The 16,910-nt window shown below is 37.0% G+C and overlaps 1 protein-coding gene across 1 annotated transcript; it reads left to right on the forward strand.

Annotated features, from left to right (window-relative positions):
- The first annotated feature begins 11,566 nt into the window (after nt 1–11,566).
- Nucleotides 11,567–13,628, forward strand: HAM4 (GRAS family transcription factor). The gene is given in 2 exon segments (XM_089155851.1): nt 11,567–13,204; nt 13,206–13,628. Coding segments are annotated over 2 exon segments (1,671 nt in total). The 5' UTR covers nt 11,567–11,917; the 3' UTR covers nt 13,590–13,628.
- The last annotated feature ends 3,282 nt before the right edge of the window (nt 13,629–16,910 follow it).

Raw genomic sequence — 16,910 nt, forward strand, 5'->3', positions numbered from 1 at the left:
ATACAGGAGAGAGATTTGCCTCGTAGAGTGCTTTTATGGGGGTGCATTTTCCTCCCTTGGCTCGGATCTTGATGTTTTGCCTAATCGAGCCATAAGGCCATTGATCCAGAAGACTCAGTCCATGGTCCATCTATAGATGTGAGGCTCTCAGTTGTGCTCCGGTATTGTTTATATATATTGACAATGATACCTCACAAGCTTGAATTTCATACCTTCACCAGTGACACTTGAACAATCTTCTCAATAAAAAAGTATGCCATCTAAAGAAGCCAAGAGTATGTTAGAAACCATACTTAATATGATTTGTGGAAAGGGGGAAAAACGATATCTATGTAACTATAATATAAAGAAATTGACTGAAACTAACCTTGTGTCTCATCCTTATCCAATCCTTAGGTACGTGAAGGATTGTTTCCTTTGAAAATTTTACACGGCAAGGAATAATGCCGGAATGTTTTTGGCAACGTGCAGTGGGTGATTTCCAACAGGCTAGGGAGAAGGTGGAGGCAGTGGTGGCAAGGAGGGGGAGGAGTGTGGTTGTTTCCGATTAGATGTAGGAAAATGATGGGTGATCTCGCACCTAAGGATTGGATATGGGATGAGACACAAGCGTAGTTTAGTGAGTTAGTATTAAGAGGATATTTTGGTCATTTCATTTAAGACTTAATTGGGCACTGTTAATTGTGAGCTAGATGTAATTTTGTTTTGGATTACACGTAATCTAAGTCACTTAAGAGAGCCAACAAGAATTTTGACTCAACTTAGGTGGAGTACATATAAAGAACTCTTTTCTTTTCTTTTCATTTCTCAAAACCGATGTGGCTAGTTGATTGCAACTCTAGATCAGCTCCACGTCGAGAAAGAGGTATGTATTCTCCTGACGCTACTCTACCACATAATAAAGGCAGGGCTCCTACCGAGTCTTCTATGTTTTGGGGAGGGTCAGTGGGTGATTTTTGGCATGCAAAATGAGGGGTATTTAGTCAAACAATGGTATTTTAATAATTTTTTATCTTTAAATTTCATTCAAACAAACATGGTATAAGGCTTTTTTTTTTTTAATCAAATCTTATTCTTTATTTTGTTTAAAAGAAATGAGCATAAGAATACATTTTTTGGTCAAAAATAAAAAATGATTTGATAACTTTTGATCAAAATAAATTATTGAATGAGAAATAAGTGGAAAACTGATAAAAAAATATAATATTCAAAATTGAGAACGAATAATTAGGGTTTGGGAGTGAGAAAAAGAACAAACAATAGAGTTTTTTTTTTTTTATAAAAATAAAAATAAAAATGTATATTTATTATGATACACTCAATTTGTATTTAGATTTTAAGTGGCTTGTGCAAAAAGAATGAGTTTTGGACCCAAAGTCTATTATAGAAAAAAGTCTATTCAGATTTTGAAGATTTTTCTATTAAAAAAAAAAACTAAAATAGATACCAAAAATATTAAAACAATGAAAAGTATTGAAAAATAATAATGATAATTGATACCGAAAAGGCCCGTAGTCTCTGTCATTTTCTTCTCTTTTTTTTTCTTTTTCTTTTTATTCTTCATCAAATCATTCACAAGGATTGGGGACATATAAGGCCGTAAGTCAACGAATTGTAGACAGAAAAGAAAGTATAGGGAGACTGAACTTTTATTTTTAGTTTTAATTTTAATTTTTTTTTTTTTTTTGGTTTGGTTAGAGATACTGAAGTTTTGAGTGCTAAGACTTTCTTAAAGTTATTGCCTCAAAACTGAAAACTGCCACCATAGAGTCATGATTATCTTCACAGCTCAAATGTCAAAGAATTGACAATAATACTCAATATTATTTGGAAATGTGTTCTTACAACTATTGCTGTTTCATGTTCTTTTAAATAAATCATCTTTCTACTCAAAAAAAAAAAAATTTTGAAGCAAATCCAAGATCATGCCAGATATCTTTATTAGACATTAACAGCTTTATTTTCTTTTTTTTTTTAATGAATTGTTGATTTTGAACATGTATTTAATGGATTTTTCCTTTGGGTCAAAGCAAGAGGCTTTATTTTATGAAAACAAAAAGCTCTCACTAGTGAGGAGTGAACCTACCAAAAATGGACTTGTTTTTTTGGATAAAAAAAATCATGACTCAGTGTCCTTCATTACAAAAAAGTCATTTTTGGCGACGCTTAATTTTTCAAGCGTCGCCAAATATAATGTTTCCCCGACGGTTGTAGCAAACCGCAAATATTATGTCCGGTTTGCGCAAACGGAAAATCCTTTTGCGCGGATGACATAAACCGTCGCCATATATTAGGATTAGGCCACGCCTTTTATCTAAATGTTTCGGCCACGGTTATAAGAAAAACCGTCCCGTAATAGTGTGGTTTTGACCGGGTCATGTTTGCGATATTTGACAATAGTATACTTTTCGGCGCTATCTATAACCGTCGAAATGAAGTTTGGACGGTTTATAGTACGCCAAAGTATTTCCCCCCAAAAACCGTCACGGAAAATCCGCGACCGCAGTTTCGGCAACATAGCGGCGATAGTTATAAATCGTAGTGAAACATTTTTGGCGACGGTTTAGAGGCTTTTGAAACCGTCGCCAAAAATAATTTTTTTTGTAGTGCTTGTTAGTTGACATCCCTAAACGTAGTAATCCCCACTCTTAGAGTAACCACTTCTCCTAAATATCATGTTCTCTCTTTCTATAAATATATGGACCTAAAACTTCTTTGATTATCAATCTTGATTCAACACTTCAGTATTTGAGGATTGAACCTTGTTGTATCAATTCTTGTTTGATTCAACATTTCAGTATTTTTCTGAATTATCCTCCTAGGTTGCCACATGGAGGATTCAAATTATCAGCATAAGCGCATGGTGAATGTTTGGGACGTCACTTCTCGGAAAAGTTGACGAGTCGGTGGGAGACATGCTATTTCCATCTGCACGTGTGTTAGAGCATTAAATTCAACATTTCTTTGTGCTTATCGAGGGAGGTGCCAATTGTTCTATGTCTTCCTAAGTGTTGCTTCCTTACGGTCTTGTCTAGAGTTTAGAAGGGAACATGTCACGATCGAAATGCCCACGTAGGATAGAACCATTGACAGATCTAAGAGAAGGTGCCTCAAACCCTTAGCTTCTCCTGCAAGATTAGTGCCACCCCTAATCCTAGCTCTCCATTCAAACTGGAAGGATCCGATGGTCAAGGTTTGTATTCTCCAAGAAAGAAACTATATTTGCCTATAAGAGTAAAGCTAGAGGACCAAATCCGGTAAGCGAAGTTAGCCTTGCATTTATTCTCCTGCAGCGACCCAAGAGCACTAATACTCATTGGGTGTTTATTCTTCTTTAGGAGGATTTGTCTTATCCAAGATCTAACTTTAGTACTTTTACCATCGGAGGTGGCTTCCCGTCCCCAAAGGCGGACCCTAATTCAAAACATCTTCAGACTAACCCGGAGTTGGTAGATTTTGGAACAAAAAACCTAAAATTTCTTTGATAATCAATGTCATTCAACATTTCAATATTTGAGGATTGAACCTAAAACTTCTTTGATTATCAGGAGATTCCGTTATTCGTCTCAACTTGGGTTCTCTCTATTGTAATTTTCGTAATTTTATTTGAAAATTCAAACAATTTATTTTCCTAAAGGTTGAGTCTTTTCCTAAAAGACACCTAAATGGCCAATAGGTGTCTTTGCTAACAAACATGCCTTAAAGGGAGAGGTTTGTTCTTTAGGAGACAACCTTTGATGGTGTTTCTTACTCTTCTATATAAAGCTAGGAGATGTTTTGTTTTTATCGTGCACAAACATTTTTGAGAAGCTTTGGATTTCTTTAAGTTGTGTCATAGAAACCGAATTGATGAATATAGCTTTATGGATCCCTTAATCCATCAACTACGGGGTGCACCGTCTATGATGGAGGGGTTGACTGATCGTATGGGTGAAAATGCATTCTTAACCCGTGTGCAGTATTCGGGACATTTAAATACCTTAAAGAAAGATAAACAAAAAAAATACCTTAAAGAAAGTACTGACTACTATTGACACGTTTCAACTCCGTCACCTTTGGTGTGTCATTTGAGATATACTACTATGCTTTCAACAAAGAGATCATTCATGCCATTTGAGTCAAGATAAGTTTTCTAATTTTGTTTTATTTGTCTTATACGATCGCCTTGTGGTAATATATTTCCAACATTCACTCGAGCCATCTGCCGAAAACTCCTCGATCCGACCTCCTCCTGGGTTGGTACCGAGTTACTTGGGTTTAGCACCGGTCCGATCGTGCCAAACCCGGTTGGCCATCCTGTGTATAACATTGCTTAATCCACTAGATGGCTTGTTTAGGAGTTAGAATTTAGAATTGAAGATGAGAAAAGAATGAAGCAAAGATTTTCCTTTCTCGGGTGAAAGGCTGCGTGGAGTCAAATGTTGTTGACGCCTCCACTGGGTCCCACAGGATCTAGTGGAGAAAGCAAAGTGGCAGGAGAGCGGGACCCACTAGCTATGTTGATCGCTTCATCATCGGAACAACAACACCATCATCATCATCGATACATACATACACACATACATGCATGCATGGTGACGTGGCAACTGGGGTCTTTCCTTGCATGCTAAGTAGCGAGAGAGCGTATATATGACGCTCACGGCTGGAAACTTTTTGCGGCGTGGAGATTTTATTTTCAATTTAAAAAATAAAAATCAAAGAGAGAAGGATGAGATGAGATCAGCAGAAGAATATGTTCGAATGGTGGGAGTGCATCACCATCGGATCGGTGGGTCCCACACGAATGTCTTTCTAATCACTTCATCTGTACCGGTAAAAAAGATGCAAAATGTCGATACCTTTTTTCCCCTTTTTTCCTTTCCTTTCTTTTCCTTTCTCGCGCTTTAACAAAAAGAAGGTGGAAATCTACTCCCAAAGAAATGTCTTTTCTCGTTAAGATAATAATAATTCATGATTAATATTATTTTTTAATATCCTTAATTCCTAACTCCTAAGTAAAGATTATGAATCCAATGGAATGAATTGAAATCTAGATCTTAATTATTACCCAAGAGAAAAAATAAAATAAAAAAAATTGTAATCTAGATCTTAACTAGTGTACAAACGGATCTTCTCAACATTAAGAAAAGAATTAGTGGAATATTTTGAAGTCTTCGAAATCTAATATGGAATATTTGAATTCTTTGTATATTTCCATTTCTCAAAGGTGGAAACATTCACGTTTGTTAGCATAGTTAGTTGGTTTTGTTCTCAACTGTCATAGGATGTAATCAACGGTTGCAAAGTATCTAGATTTTATTGTTTCAACTTTTGATTTTGTTGTGTCTTTGAGTGAGTCGTGATCAATCTTACTTGATTTGATTCATTATTCACAAAAGAATAAGGTGAGTGCAAGCCGTCTCTGTGGTCAGACAAGCACACCTCCAAAGAACAAGTTAGATTTGAGAAAAACACTATTTGTGAAATAGGCTTTAAGTGTTTGAGTTGAAAAGTTTAACAAACATAATGAAAGTAAATGAACATTATCATTAACTGTGATGGGTGATAGGTATTTATAGCAGAACCTGACTCTTAGGGGCCGTTGGATCATCTAGCTAGAGCAGATCACTTCCTTGGCTGACACATCATGTGCAAGAGCTAGTCGACCATTTTGACCTACCAACACTTGACCGCGGTGTGGCAGTGATGACTGACATGACATGGGTATGATATGCACGACTGACAATTCAGCAGGTGTGTTGCCTAAGAAATGATGTTATTGCAAGTCAATATATCTGTTGTCAGGTACAGAGTTGCAGTTCTTGAGGTACAGGGCATTCCTCGGTTACTCGTCTTCTCTAGGACAGTGGTCGAACCCTAGCCTTCGCAATCTCCAAATCTTTCCTTCAAAGCATGGGGTTAATCTCGAACCTCAATGGAAAAGTCTCTACGTCGATCCCCTCAAGTTCCCGAGGTCTAGAGTTGACTCCTCCTGGTTGTTGTTTGAAGCTTCTTGGGGTCAAGCCTGTGTTTGGTCCAACCGATACTAGTTGGCCCAACATTGGTTTGGTTTGAGTTGATGGACTTGACAAAATTTGGCACAACGAGTTGAGTATCACCAAAAAAAAAATACAATGTGAATTCCACTATAGAAAGAGAAAATTATAATAGGCAAAGATCATCATAGAATCCGAATTTAAATAGAAAAATGTGTTTCCGAAGTTAAATAGTATTCAGAACTTGTTGAAGAATCTACACAAGCACTTGAAAGGTTTTAGTAATACGATATTTCGTCAAAGCTGAAACTTACCGGAAGTTACTTAAGGTGTAATCAAGTTATGTTCACTACTTAACCAAATAACAATAGGGAGGAAAAGAGAGAAAGAGGAGGCGAAAATTCAATGCAGAAAATGAACTCGAAAATGGGTTTATATAGAGCTCCTAAGGCTATGGGGGAAAGGGTAAAGTTACCTTCCTTTGTGAGGGTAGTGATTCAGTTCAACTCCCTATAGGAAGGTACCTATTCAGTTGACCTCCCTAAAGAAAAATGCCTCTCTAATGGTATCTCCACACTTCTACCTAGCAGTGCACTTTCCAGATTAGGGCCAATGACAAAACGGGTCTTCCAGATTAAGGCCTTTGACCTACAACCCACGTCCCAAATCATATAGAATTATTAATTAATATTAATATGTAGCTATATAACCATTGCTGGATCACACCAGGGTTCAGGCTTGGTTCGCATCACACAATTCGATTCTTAATCTCACAGATATATTACATGGGTCCTTATTATATATAAACAAGATAATCAGCTCTTTTCTGCCCAATGTAAAACTAAAGTTCGATAATATAAATCATAAGATAAAAGACATGATTAAAAAAATATATTTAAATAAAAATAAAAAATAATAAACATAAAATTTTAAACATACTTCCACCAAATAGAAAAATGTGTTTAAAAAAACAACAGCTGAATTCACACGGTTTGCTTTGGATTTGAGTGCTTGTTGATCCAACCTTCTTTTGATTTGTTGAATCATTCAAGCTATTAAATTTATTTTTTAAGCTTTTACCACAGAATTAATTTTCTAACTAATAAAATATAGAAAAAAATCTTCAACATTAAGTGCAAGAAAACTCAAAGCAACTTTAAGAGGTGGGACATTAAGATAAAAAAGAAATTATTTAAAAATAAAAGAGAATCCAAAGCAATTATAAAAAACGAAGAATGGGCTTAATGCTTGATAAAGCCACTAAACTTTTAAATTAATTAAATAAAAATCCTTTAGCAAAAAGCACGAGCTGAATGGACAAATGGCTCCAATGATAATTCAGTAAAAATTTAGAGAAAGATTACCAATGATGTCAAGGTTCATTTATGCGAATCTGATTATGACGTCATGCATTTTACATTCTCATAATAATTTTACATTCGTGTGAAATGAACCTTTTTAATTTATTGGAAATACTTAAAAAAAAAAAAAAAAGGAAAAAGAAAAAAGATGCGTTTGTTTGTTTTTCTGTTTTGATTTTTTTTTAAAAAAATTATTTTTTATTAAGGGCTGTTAGGTCACATCATCATCGTGCCAATTATTTATTTATTTATTTTCTCATTTTTTGGTAAAAATTATTTATTTATTACAATCTGACTTTGTTTACAAGTCAATATCTAAATCTTTTCTAAATCAAATTATGTAAGGGAATCAATCATTTGAAGCTCATCAAAAGGAAAATAAAAAAACGAGAAATTATTGTATTAAATCATCATTTGGATCATAATGAATACTTTGTCATGTTATTTTTCGTTTTAATAATTTTAGAGATACCATGGTGTTAAATTAAATTTAAGGGTAATTTTTAATTTTTTTTAACAAACGTAATTTTTATTTGGATCCTTTAAGGTTTGATTTAAATTTGTATTACCTAAAAAATTATCTGTGGGTTTGCTGCCACATGGAGCAACGATTGGCTTGAGCGATTTGTGTGTACCCTACAATTTCTTTGGGGATGGCGAAATCGAGATATCCATGAGATAGATTTTTCCGACCCAGGGAATGGTATGCTCATTATCGAAAAATTTTATCGAGCCAATAAGGAAGCTTGGACAACATGCCGAAGCCCTGTTCTTGATCCAAGTAAAGAATTGGAAGTTTTAGGGTGGACATGCCCTAGAAGAAGATGGTTTAAGTGCAACACGGATGCTGTTGTGAAAGTGAAGGAATGCTACGCTCAATTAGCTGGGGTGATTCGGGATCAAGAAGGTCTGTTCAGAGGAGGATTTGCTATCAAGATTCCTCTATGCCATGTAGTAGAGGCGGAACTGCGCGCAATCAAAGAAGGGGTAAAGGTAGCGTTGGATATGGGAGCATGGCCACTCCAAATAGAATTAGACTCACTGAAGGCCATAAGGTTACTGGAACCAGAAGTTAACGAGCAAGGATCGATGGGAAGATTAGTTGCTGAAATTCGAAGCCTATATGCTTCTCGAGGCCATGTTAGATTTAGTCATGTGAGGCGTCAAAATAACAGGCTGCTGATTGGTTGTCTAAGAGGCGGCTAATTGGAAGAGATGATCTGGTCTTTTTGAATGATCCCTCGTAGGAAATGACAGACATCCTTAGAGAGGATTGTCTCAAGAGTTGTGCTCTAGTTTGATTTGTATTGTTTTGGGTCTTTTGACCCCGTTTTGTAACAAAAAAAAAAAAAAAAATTTGTATTTTATCTTTCCTATCGAAAAAGACCAATATTCTTCATCTCTCATCCTATTTTACGGAAACTAACTTCAATCATATATGGAAATAAGCTAACAGGGTTGATGATGTCTTAATTAGTTATTTTTGTAAATTTCACAGTCTGTCCACTGTTGGATCCACATCCTCTATAATTTCTTTCCCTACAATTTCCTCCTAGGATTGTGCCATGTGGCATTAAGTAATCCAACGGTCACCCAAAAAAATGCCACATGGCACAATCCTAAGAAAGAATCGTAGGAAAATGAATTACAGAGGATGTGAATCCGCCCTACCCTTGTATTTTTCTCCGTTGCTCAATTTTGAACACTTTAAGCTGCAAACTCTTTTGGGACTTTTAGCTTATAATAAATTTGTATATATATATATATGAACTACCAACAATTTGTTGTGAAACTAACCTTCAAATATAATATGAAACCCTACATGCAATCTGCATAAATTAGAAAGACATATGGGTGGGAAAAAATAGCAATGTGGGTCCCACTCTTTATTACTTGAAGGTGTGGCAAGTTTTTTAACAATAAAATAAAACTTAGTTAAACACATGTTTGATATTTGGCAAAGTAGCAAAGTGAAAAAAAAATACAAGCATCCAATCATCCCATATGGAAGCACACGGCCTTGACGCGTAGGGTGAAGAGATGCGATTGGAAGAGGAAGAGAAAGATTGTAGTTCACAAAAGAAAAACCCATTGAGATTCTCTCATAGATCGATCAATCAATCAATCAATAATAAAGAGAGACATGGCTATCACTCATTCTCCTAAAAGAAAGCGTTTGGCAGTCGTGGAGCTTGTTTGGCCATGTTAAAAGCTTTAAAGTGTTCTTATGGAAGGAGAGACTATATTTGCCTATCTTCAGTTCCTTTCTTATTCCACATATGCTTGATATGTACATATCTCCCTACTACACCTTTACCATGTATTGTCACACTCTTATCCCTTCATCTCTTCCCACTTCTTTCGAGCCACTACCAATCGCATCTCCCTAGTACAAAACCATAATTCACACGTCTCATGGTCATGTTTTCATGCCACCAAGGTTTTATGTATTGGTATAATGGTATCGATATCAGTATCGATATCGTATAAACTGTATTTGAATTTTCGAGATTGATATAGTATTGACCTTGTGATAGTCACGCACATATCACAAGTCTTCTTTTCTTAGAAGGAATGATCGAGAAATTCTTTTGTGCATGCATGCATAGAATATTATTATATATGACAAAAGGTTTTATGTGTGGTTATGAATGGTGTCGGGAATAGAGATAGTTGTTGGATGAGATAAATTGTGCATCTTTATTCCCCATCCAACGGATCTATTCAAGCCTTTGCCCACTATTCAAGCCTATGCCCAAAAAATAAAATTTTAGTCTTTAGATATCATTAATCTCCTGAGGTTTAAAATTGTGATATTTGTAGTATTGTTGTGAAAGCAAAGGACATTTACATACGGTGTAGAGTAATTTGATGTACATATATTATATAATGGAAACAAGAAGGGTAGGGTTCCTTGATGACAAGATTCTCTCTTCTCTTGTCTAAGGGTTTCTTTCCACTGGAGCATGTCCTGAGCTTGGCCGTGGGACCGTTAAATGAAGCCTCGGTTTCGCGGTTATGTATATGTATATAAATATTTGGCAATAACCAAGAATTATTGAAGATTTAGATTTGTTACAAACCTTATCAGCATACAACTGTCCTACTTTGGTATTAGAAGCGGAATTGATGCTTTTAGTGACATCTTTTGTTGCATGTTAGGACGCCCTCTTTGTTATATATTAAAAGAGGATCGTCATTCATATATCTCAATCTCCCTACTGTCTCTACTCCAATCAACATTACACAGATAGGGCTGGATCCCACTCGAGTAGGTCTTTCAAGTAAAGATAGGGTTAATCACTTCACCTTTCTGTATAAAGTTGGATCGAAGTAAAACCCTAAGTTGAAAAGGATCCTCATTCATGTCGGAAGCCTTAAAAAAGCATTCCACCATTTTTTTTGGCTAAAAAACTCAACATCAAAAAAGAAAGAGCAAACACAAAAAAAATGGCTATCACTTCTAATTTTTTCCAATGGGTGAATTAAGAATGGTCATGACTAGCATCCAAAGCATTCCCGACAGCATATCATGACAAGGACATAGACATAGCCTTATAGACAGCTTTTGAACTCATTTGGGTAGATGTCCAAGAAGAAGCTCTCCTCTGAAAATTTCTAAGTGTGTTAATCATCCCTCATTCTCACAAATTCCATCAAAATAAATGTATGTATCTTACCTTGTTGAGGCACTGATACCTTAAAGGGTTAGACCATTGTGAGGAAATTAGAAGTTTTACCAATTGAATCAATAGGACCTTCTTATGAATTGACCACCACCCAAAACCTGACCAGCCAAGAAATTATTTCTATGTATGAGTAGTTGATGAGGGGTTGTAGTTGAGGGGTTCAACTTCAGAGCTATAGACCTATTAATTTAATGCGTAGCATTCAAGTCTGCCCCATAATTGAGTGCCAAAACATGACTATACTCTTATTTGCAACTGGAAAAATTCAGTTGTCCTTCCTGTGGTCCAGTTCCTGGACCATCATGTCTTGCACCTATCACCTGTTTGTAGTAAAAATTGAACCAGATACTTGAAGGTTCTGTCTCTCTCTCTCTGAGTTTCTAACCCCAGAAAAACTTGTGACAGAAGCTTGTGACAGAAGCTTTCATCCATGGACCCACCAGCCCTTGATGAGTGGATCCTTTCTTGAATTTGTCCACTTTCTTTAAAACAAGATGAAGGTTGTAACTGTATTATAACCATTGAGTTGGTGGAGGAATAACTTCAAGAAGAAGATTTCTTCGAGTAATGCTTCTCTGTGATGTATGAATGGCGATAGTCAAAGAAGAAAGGACCAACTCTGACTTTGTATCTTGAATCAATGTTCTTAGTCTCATCATGGCCAACATGAATTCATCTTCACATACATGACCACATCCCACTATGCTGCCATGTACACACGCAAAGATAAAAAGCCAGCAATCATAACCATGAAAAGCCCACCCCCCTTCATTCTCCTCTCTACCTCCTTGCTTCTGGTTCCTCACTCAGGTGAGAGGATTTGAAGGAGATTGAAGCAGAGCAGTTGCAAGCTTCTTGCTGCTCTTGTTCTTCTCTGTCTTCTTTGCTAGCCATGAAATCCCCCTTTACTGGTAACCAGCGTGATCATCACCCAAAACAAACTCAGCTCTCCTGCAACCCGACAACCACCACCACCAACACCTCCACAACCACCACCCATAATCCCAGCTTCAATAATCCTGCTTCCTGCTACGAACCCACTTCTGTTCTTGATATCTGTCACAGTCCAGGCCAAGTTACAGGTGGACCTGATTCAGTTCTGTCGTTTCCGGCGGTTCCCGGCGTCTCTTTGGACGACGCTTCGCTCCACTGGGATGACCCTTTACTGCATCATCTTCCTCTGTTGCAATCTGAAGACTGGGATTCCAGGAATTGGGGTATAAGCGAAAAAGATGATTCTGCTTCCATGTCGAAAACTCTAGCCCACTTGGGTAGCTTCGACTCCCAAAACCCTAATTCCCTTCACATATCACCTTCTGACCCCAACTTCCCTATTTCTTCTGATTTCAATTCACCTGCAACTGTTTTCTCTTCCAATCGAAACCTGGGTCTTGATTCAAATCCTTTAAGGCAATCCCATGATTCCTATCAAAGCAGCATCGACTCAAACCATGACTTCGATTGTGTCCAATTGGATCAACTCATTAGAGCTGCAGAGAGCTTCGAATTAACACAGTTGCAGCTAGCTCAGGGGATATTGGAGCGGCTCAATCAACGTTTGCATTCACCAGATGGAAAGCCACTCCAACGGGCTGCCTTTTACTTCAAAGAAGCCCTTCAGTTTCTTCTCACTGGCTCTAATCGAATTGCATATTCCTCCACTTCAGCAACATTTCATAAGATCAGAGCTTACAAGGCCTTCTGTGAGATATCTCCTATCGCTCCTTTCGCTAATTTCAGCACGACTCAAACCCTACTTGAGACTCTGAACGGAGCAAGTATCATACATGCTATAGACTTTGAGATTGGGCTTGGACTTCAATGGGCGTCGTTCATGCAAGAACTCGCAAACAGGTCAAGAGACTATAATCTTCATCTACCCTCTCTCCGAGTAACTGCTATTGTGCCGGAAGATTCTATAATTGAAGCAGAACTCATCAAGGACAACCTTTATCAGTTGGCAGATGAACTTGGAATCCGTTTCCAAATAGCATTCCTGAGCGTTCGTAATTTCGAAACTGCAATGTTCAATGCGGTTAGGTTTGTGGAATGTGAAACGATCGCTGTCAATCTTTCACCGGCGATTCTTGGACATCTCGCTACGTCGGATTCGATTTCTCGATTCTTCTGTCTTCTCCGGCGTATATCTCCGCAGATTGTTCTGTTCGTTGATACAGAGGGGATGGAGAGAAGCTGGTCCTCCTTCGTTTCGTCGAAACTTCATCAACGGGCTCGAATTGTACTCTTCTTTGCTGGAATCGCTCGATGCAGCTAACACTCGTGGCCTCGATTTCGTGAGGTTAATCGAGAGGTTTCTTCTCCGGCCCAAGATTTTCACGGCGGTTGCAGCGGCGAGAAATCGCCTGCCGTCGTCATCCTGGTGGGAATTGTTTGCCGCTGCGGGATTGTCGCCGGTGCCGTTCAGTGAGTTCACAGAATCTCAGGCTGAGTGTCTAGTACGACGGGCGCAAGCCAGAGGCTTCCACGTGGCAAAACGTCAGACCTCGATTCTGCTGTGTTGGCATGATCGAGAGCTACTTTCCACGTCAGCTTGGAGATGCTAGCTGAGTCATCATTCTCTCGGGGTTGGTTTTTTTTTTTTTTTCTTTGGTTCCTCTTTAGATTAAAAAAAGTTGTGGGTTCTCTCTGGTTGGATTAGTAATAGAAGAAATCCCAACCAGTTTATATGGTTTCAGTTTTGTTTGGAAGTTTTGTTCATAGGGCTTCCGGGGCAAAGTGGTCTTTTACTTAACTGTACAGAACTCATTTTGTAGTAATTTTTCCTTTAAAGTGAAGAAAAAAGAATGGAAAACAAAAAAAAAAGGCTTTATGTTTTAAGTATATATTCTTGTCAAATCTTTTTAGTAATCTGGTGTGATGGATCATTATGGGACTAAAATTGATTAATTTGAACTCCCACCATGGAGAAAAGAGGATCTTCTGTGCCCCTTTCCATAGGTTTTGCATCTTCAACTATTATGTTCTAACAATTATTGAAAAACACGTTTGTCATACCTTATTTTGCTCCGATGCAATTCGTTCTACATTCACTAGTTCAGTTTTCTTTGGCTAGTTGCTCATATTTCATTTTGTTGTAAGAAATTGGCTATGTTATTCACGTTTACTTTTGATGCTAAGATCTTTATGTTTGGCTCTACTCTTAGTGTTAGAAAATAGAGCAAAATATATTAACACACAAGAGAAAGAGTTTACATGGTTCACCAGAAGGCACAACTATGACCGAGCAGATATAGTGTTTCACCCTGAGGAAGAAAAAGAAGATAATTACAATTTAACAATTTTTTCTCTACTCACTCTCTTAAAGTACTATAAATGGTTTGCCCCCAAAAAAAAATGGAATAGATTTACCCTTGTATCAAAAGGAATGTACAAAAATAATATAAGAATTTTTGAAATTTTCAAGAGACATTGCAACAATTTTATTGTGTGCATGTCTATATGTAGATCCAAAGTCAACACAATTTTACCTGTTGCATTTAGGCATTCAAAATGAGTCTAGGTTCATTCCATCATGTGTAATCAACATTGAAAATAGTGAAGTTTCTAACGTCGAAATCATATTTTCTTTAATTTGTTAAGACACCTTAACACTTTTCATATTTTAACGAATAGTTCAAATTTTAATTCACATAGATTATTCTTATCTCATATTACGGAAATTAGTCTTCATCACAATAGCCAGTTTTTTGGGGAAGAGAATGTCGTCAAAAAATTTCTACAAATAATTCTAAGACTGCAATCAGGAATTAATTGGAACCGAAGCATATTCTTGACACTTTCCTAAAGGCATTTAAACGCTCCTTTGTGCAATCCGGATTGACCATGCATGTTCGCTTCAAGCTTAGTTAACCGCCAACTATTAGGTGCATCTATAATGGGTACTTCAGGTGCCTTAAGCCATAAAAACAAAAGATAAGGGAAAAGAGTAAGGGTGTCAAAACCTAACTTGAATCGTTAAAATCAGATTGAATTGGCCCATTATAGCCTAATCCAACCTGAATAGAAACTTAATGGGTTGTATTTGGGTTGAACAACCTCAACCCGCATTGGTTAGGGTTGATCAGGGCCAGCCGAACCATTTGGCCCGAAACTAGCTCGTTAAACCCGTTATAAATAAAAAAAAAAAAAAAATTAAATGTAAAAGACAGGAAAACCCTCAAGTATCCATTTGTTTTTCTTAATTGTTTTGTTTGGAATATCCAAACAACAAGCCTATCAATGCCTTCGCCATTTGGAAGATGGGCTTAGTAAATCTTTAGCAAGTGCATTATCATTTGAAAATCTTTTAATGCTTTATTTTGATCCATTTTCGGTAGTATCAGGAAGGGGGAGGAGAATAAGCAGAGACAACTCACTAAAATTCATCAAGATGCCAAATTTCTTTTGTATATTAATTTTATAATTTTTACTTATTTGTAGGAAAAAAAGTTTTTGGTTTTGAACACCCAACACAAAGTTAATGTTTATATGTATTCACATGCTTTGGGCTGTTGGTACGATCAGAGCCCGGACGAGAACGGGTGTAAAGCGATCAGAAAAGACACGAGGAAAAGGAACGGAAGGGAGGGGGAAACCGAGTCAAAAAGCACAAGCCCAAAATCAGCGACAAATAAATTGGAAGAGATCATCCCACCAAACACTTAATTTTTAAATTATAACCCGTTGAAGTAGTTTGAAATCTCAGATATTTGAAATCTCCGACTCATGTAACCAAACAGGCCCTAAATAAATTCCATAGAGAACTTAATGTTTATATGTGTTTATATGCTCTTGATAAATTCCACACGTCAACAAGGTATTCAAACATACTGCTAGTAAACTCGAACCCAAACTGTTAGTAAAACCAATTATAAACCATTAGCCCAACCCATTAGTCAGCCCGAAACCAGCTCAAAATCGTTATTTTCTTAATGGACTATGTTTGGTCTGAGTGTTTTTCAGCCTGAAATCGGCCCAACCCGAAGCGTTAACACCCCTAGAAAAGAGAGAGAACAAAAATTAATCATGTAACAAGAGCTCGATAATGATGTCTTTTTTTTTTTTTTGGTCAACAAATAAAAATCACAACATTAAGTAAAAGAGTGTAAGCCAGGAAACCTGGAAGCCAACAAAGAGACATCAACCATGAATAAATGTGGGATATTCCACCAAGATTGAGAGAGGGAAAGACAACGTGCCCCCTAGCAAGAAAATCAGCAAAAACATTGCTAGTCCTAGGAACAAAATTAAACAGAACCACATTAAAGTCTATGACAATCTTAAAAATTTCAGAAATTAAACTAAGACTAGACCAATCTAAAGAAGAGCTAAAGCCTTGAAGAGCCAAAACGACTGGTAGGCAATCGAAGTTCACTTGTATGTGAGATACTCCTAAAGATAGTGCAAGAAGTAAGTTATCTCTCACAGCAAGAAGTTCCATCAAAGAAGCAGAAGTTCCAAAACCATGGTTGCATTGTGCAGCAATAAAATTCAATTAGTGTCCCATAGAATGCAGCTTCTTCCTCCCTTTCTAGTGTTGCATTCCCACGAACCATCCACAAAAAGTTGAAAACCTATATCATCTCCTAGGTGGTTTGCAACAATGAGCTGCTCATGGAGATCTGGGACCTGAGGAATGTTCAAGAAGTTTTGAATATCTGCCAATAAAGAGGAGAAGTGATTCATAGTGTAATGTATGAAAGCATCAATACCACGAAAAATAATTGCATTTATTTGCTCGATAATGGTGTCAAAGAACGGTTTTCACGTTCTTTTGTTCTCAAACAACAGAAGAAGAACAAAGTGGTAAATATTTGTTAAGACGGTTGGTCTTTTGGTAAAATGAAGAGAAGGAGAGCAATTACGGAAACAAATCAGGACTATCG

Source organism: Hakea prostrata, chromosome 5 (assembly GCF_041222555.1).
Source record: "Hakea prostrata isolate BN-2017 chromosome 5, UWA_Hpros_2, whole genome shotgun sequence".
Lineage (NCBI taxonomy): Eukaryota > Viridiplantae > Streptophyta > Magnoliopsida > Proteales > Proteaceae > Hakea > Hakea prostrata.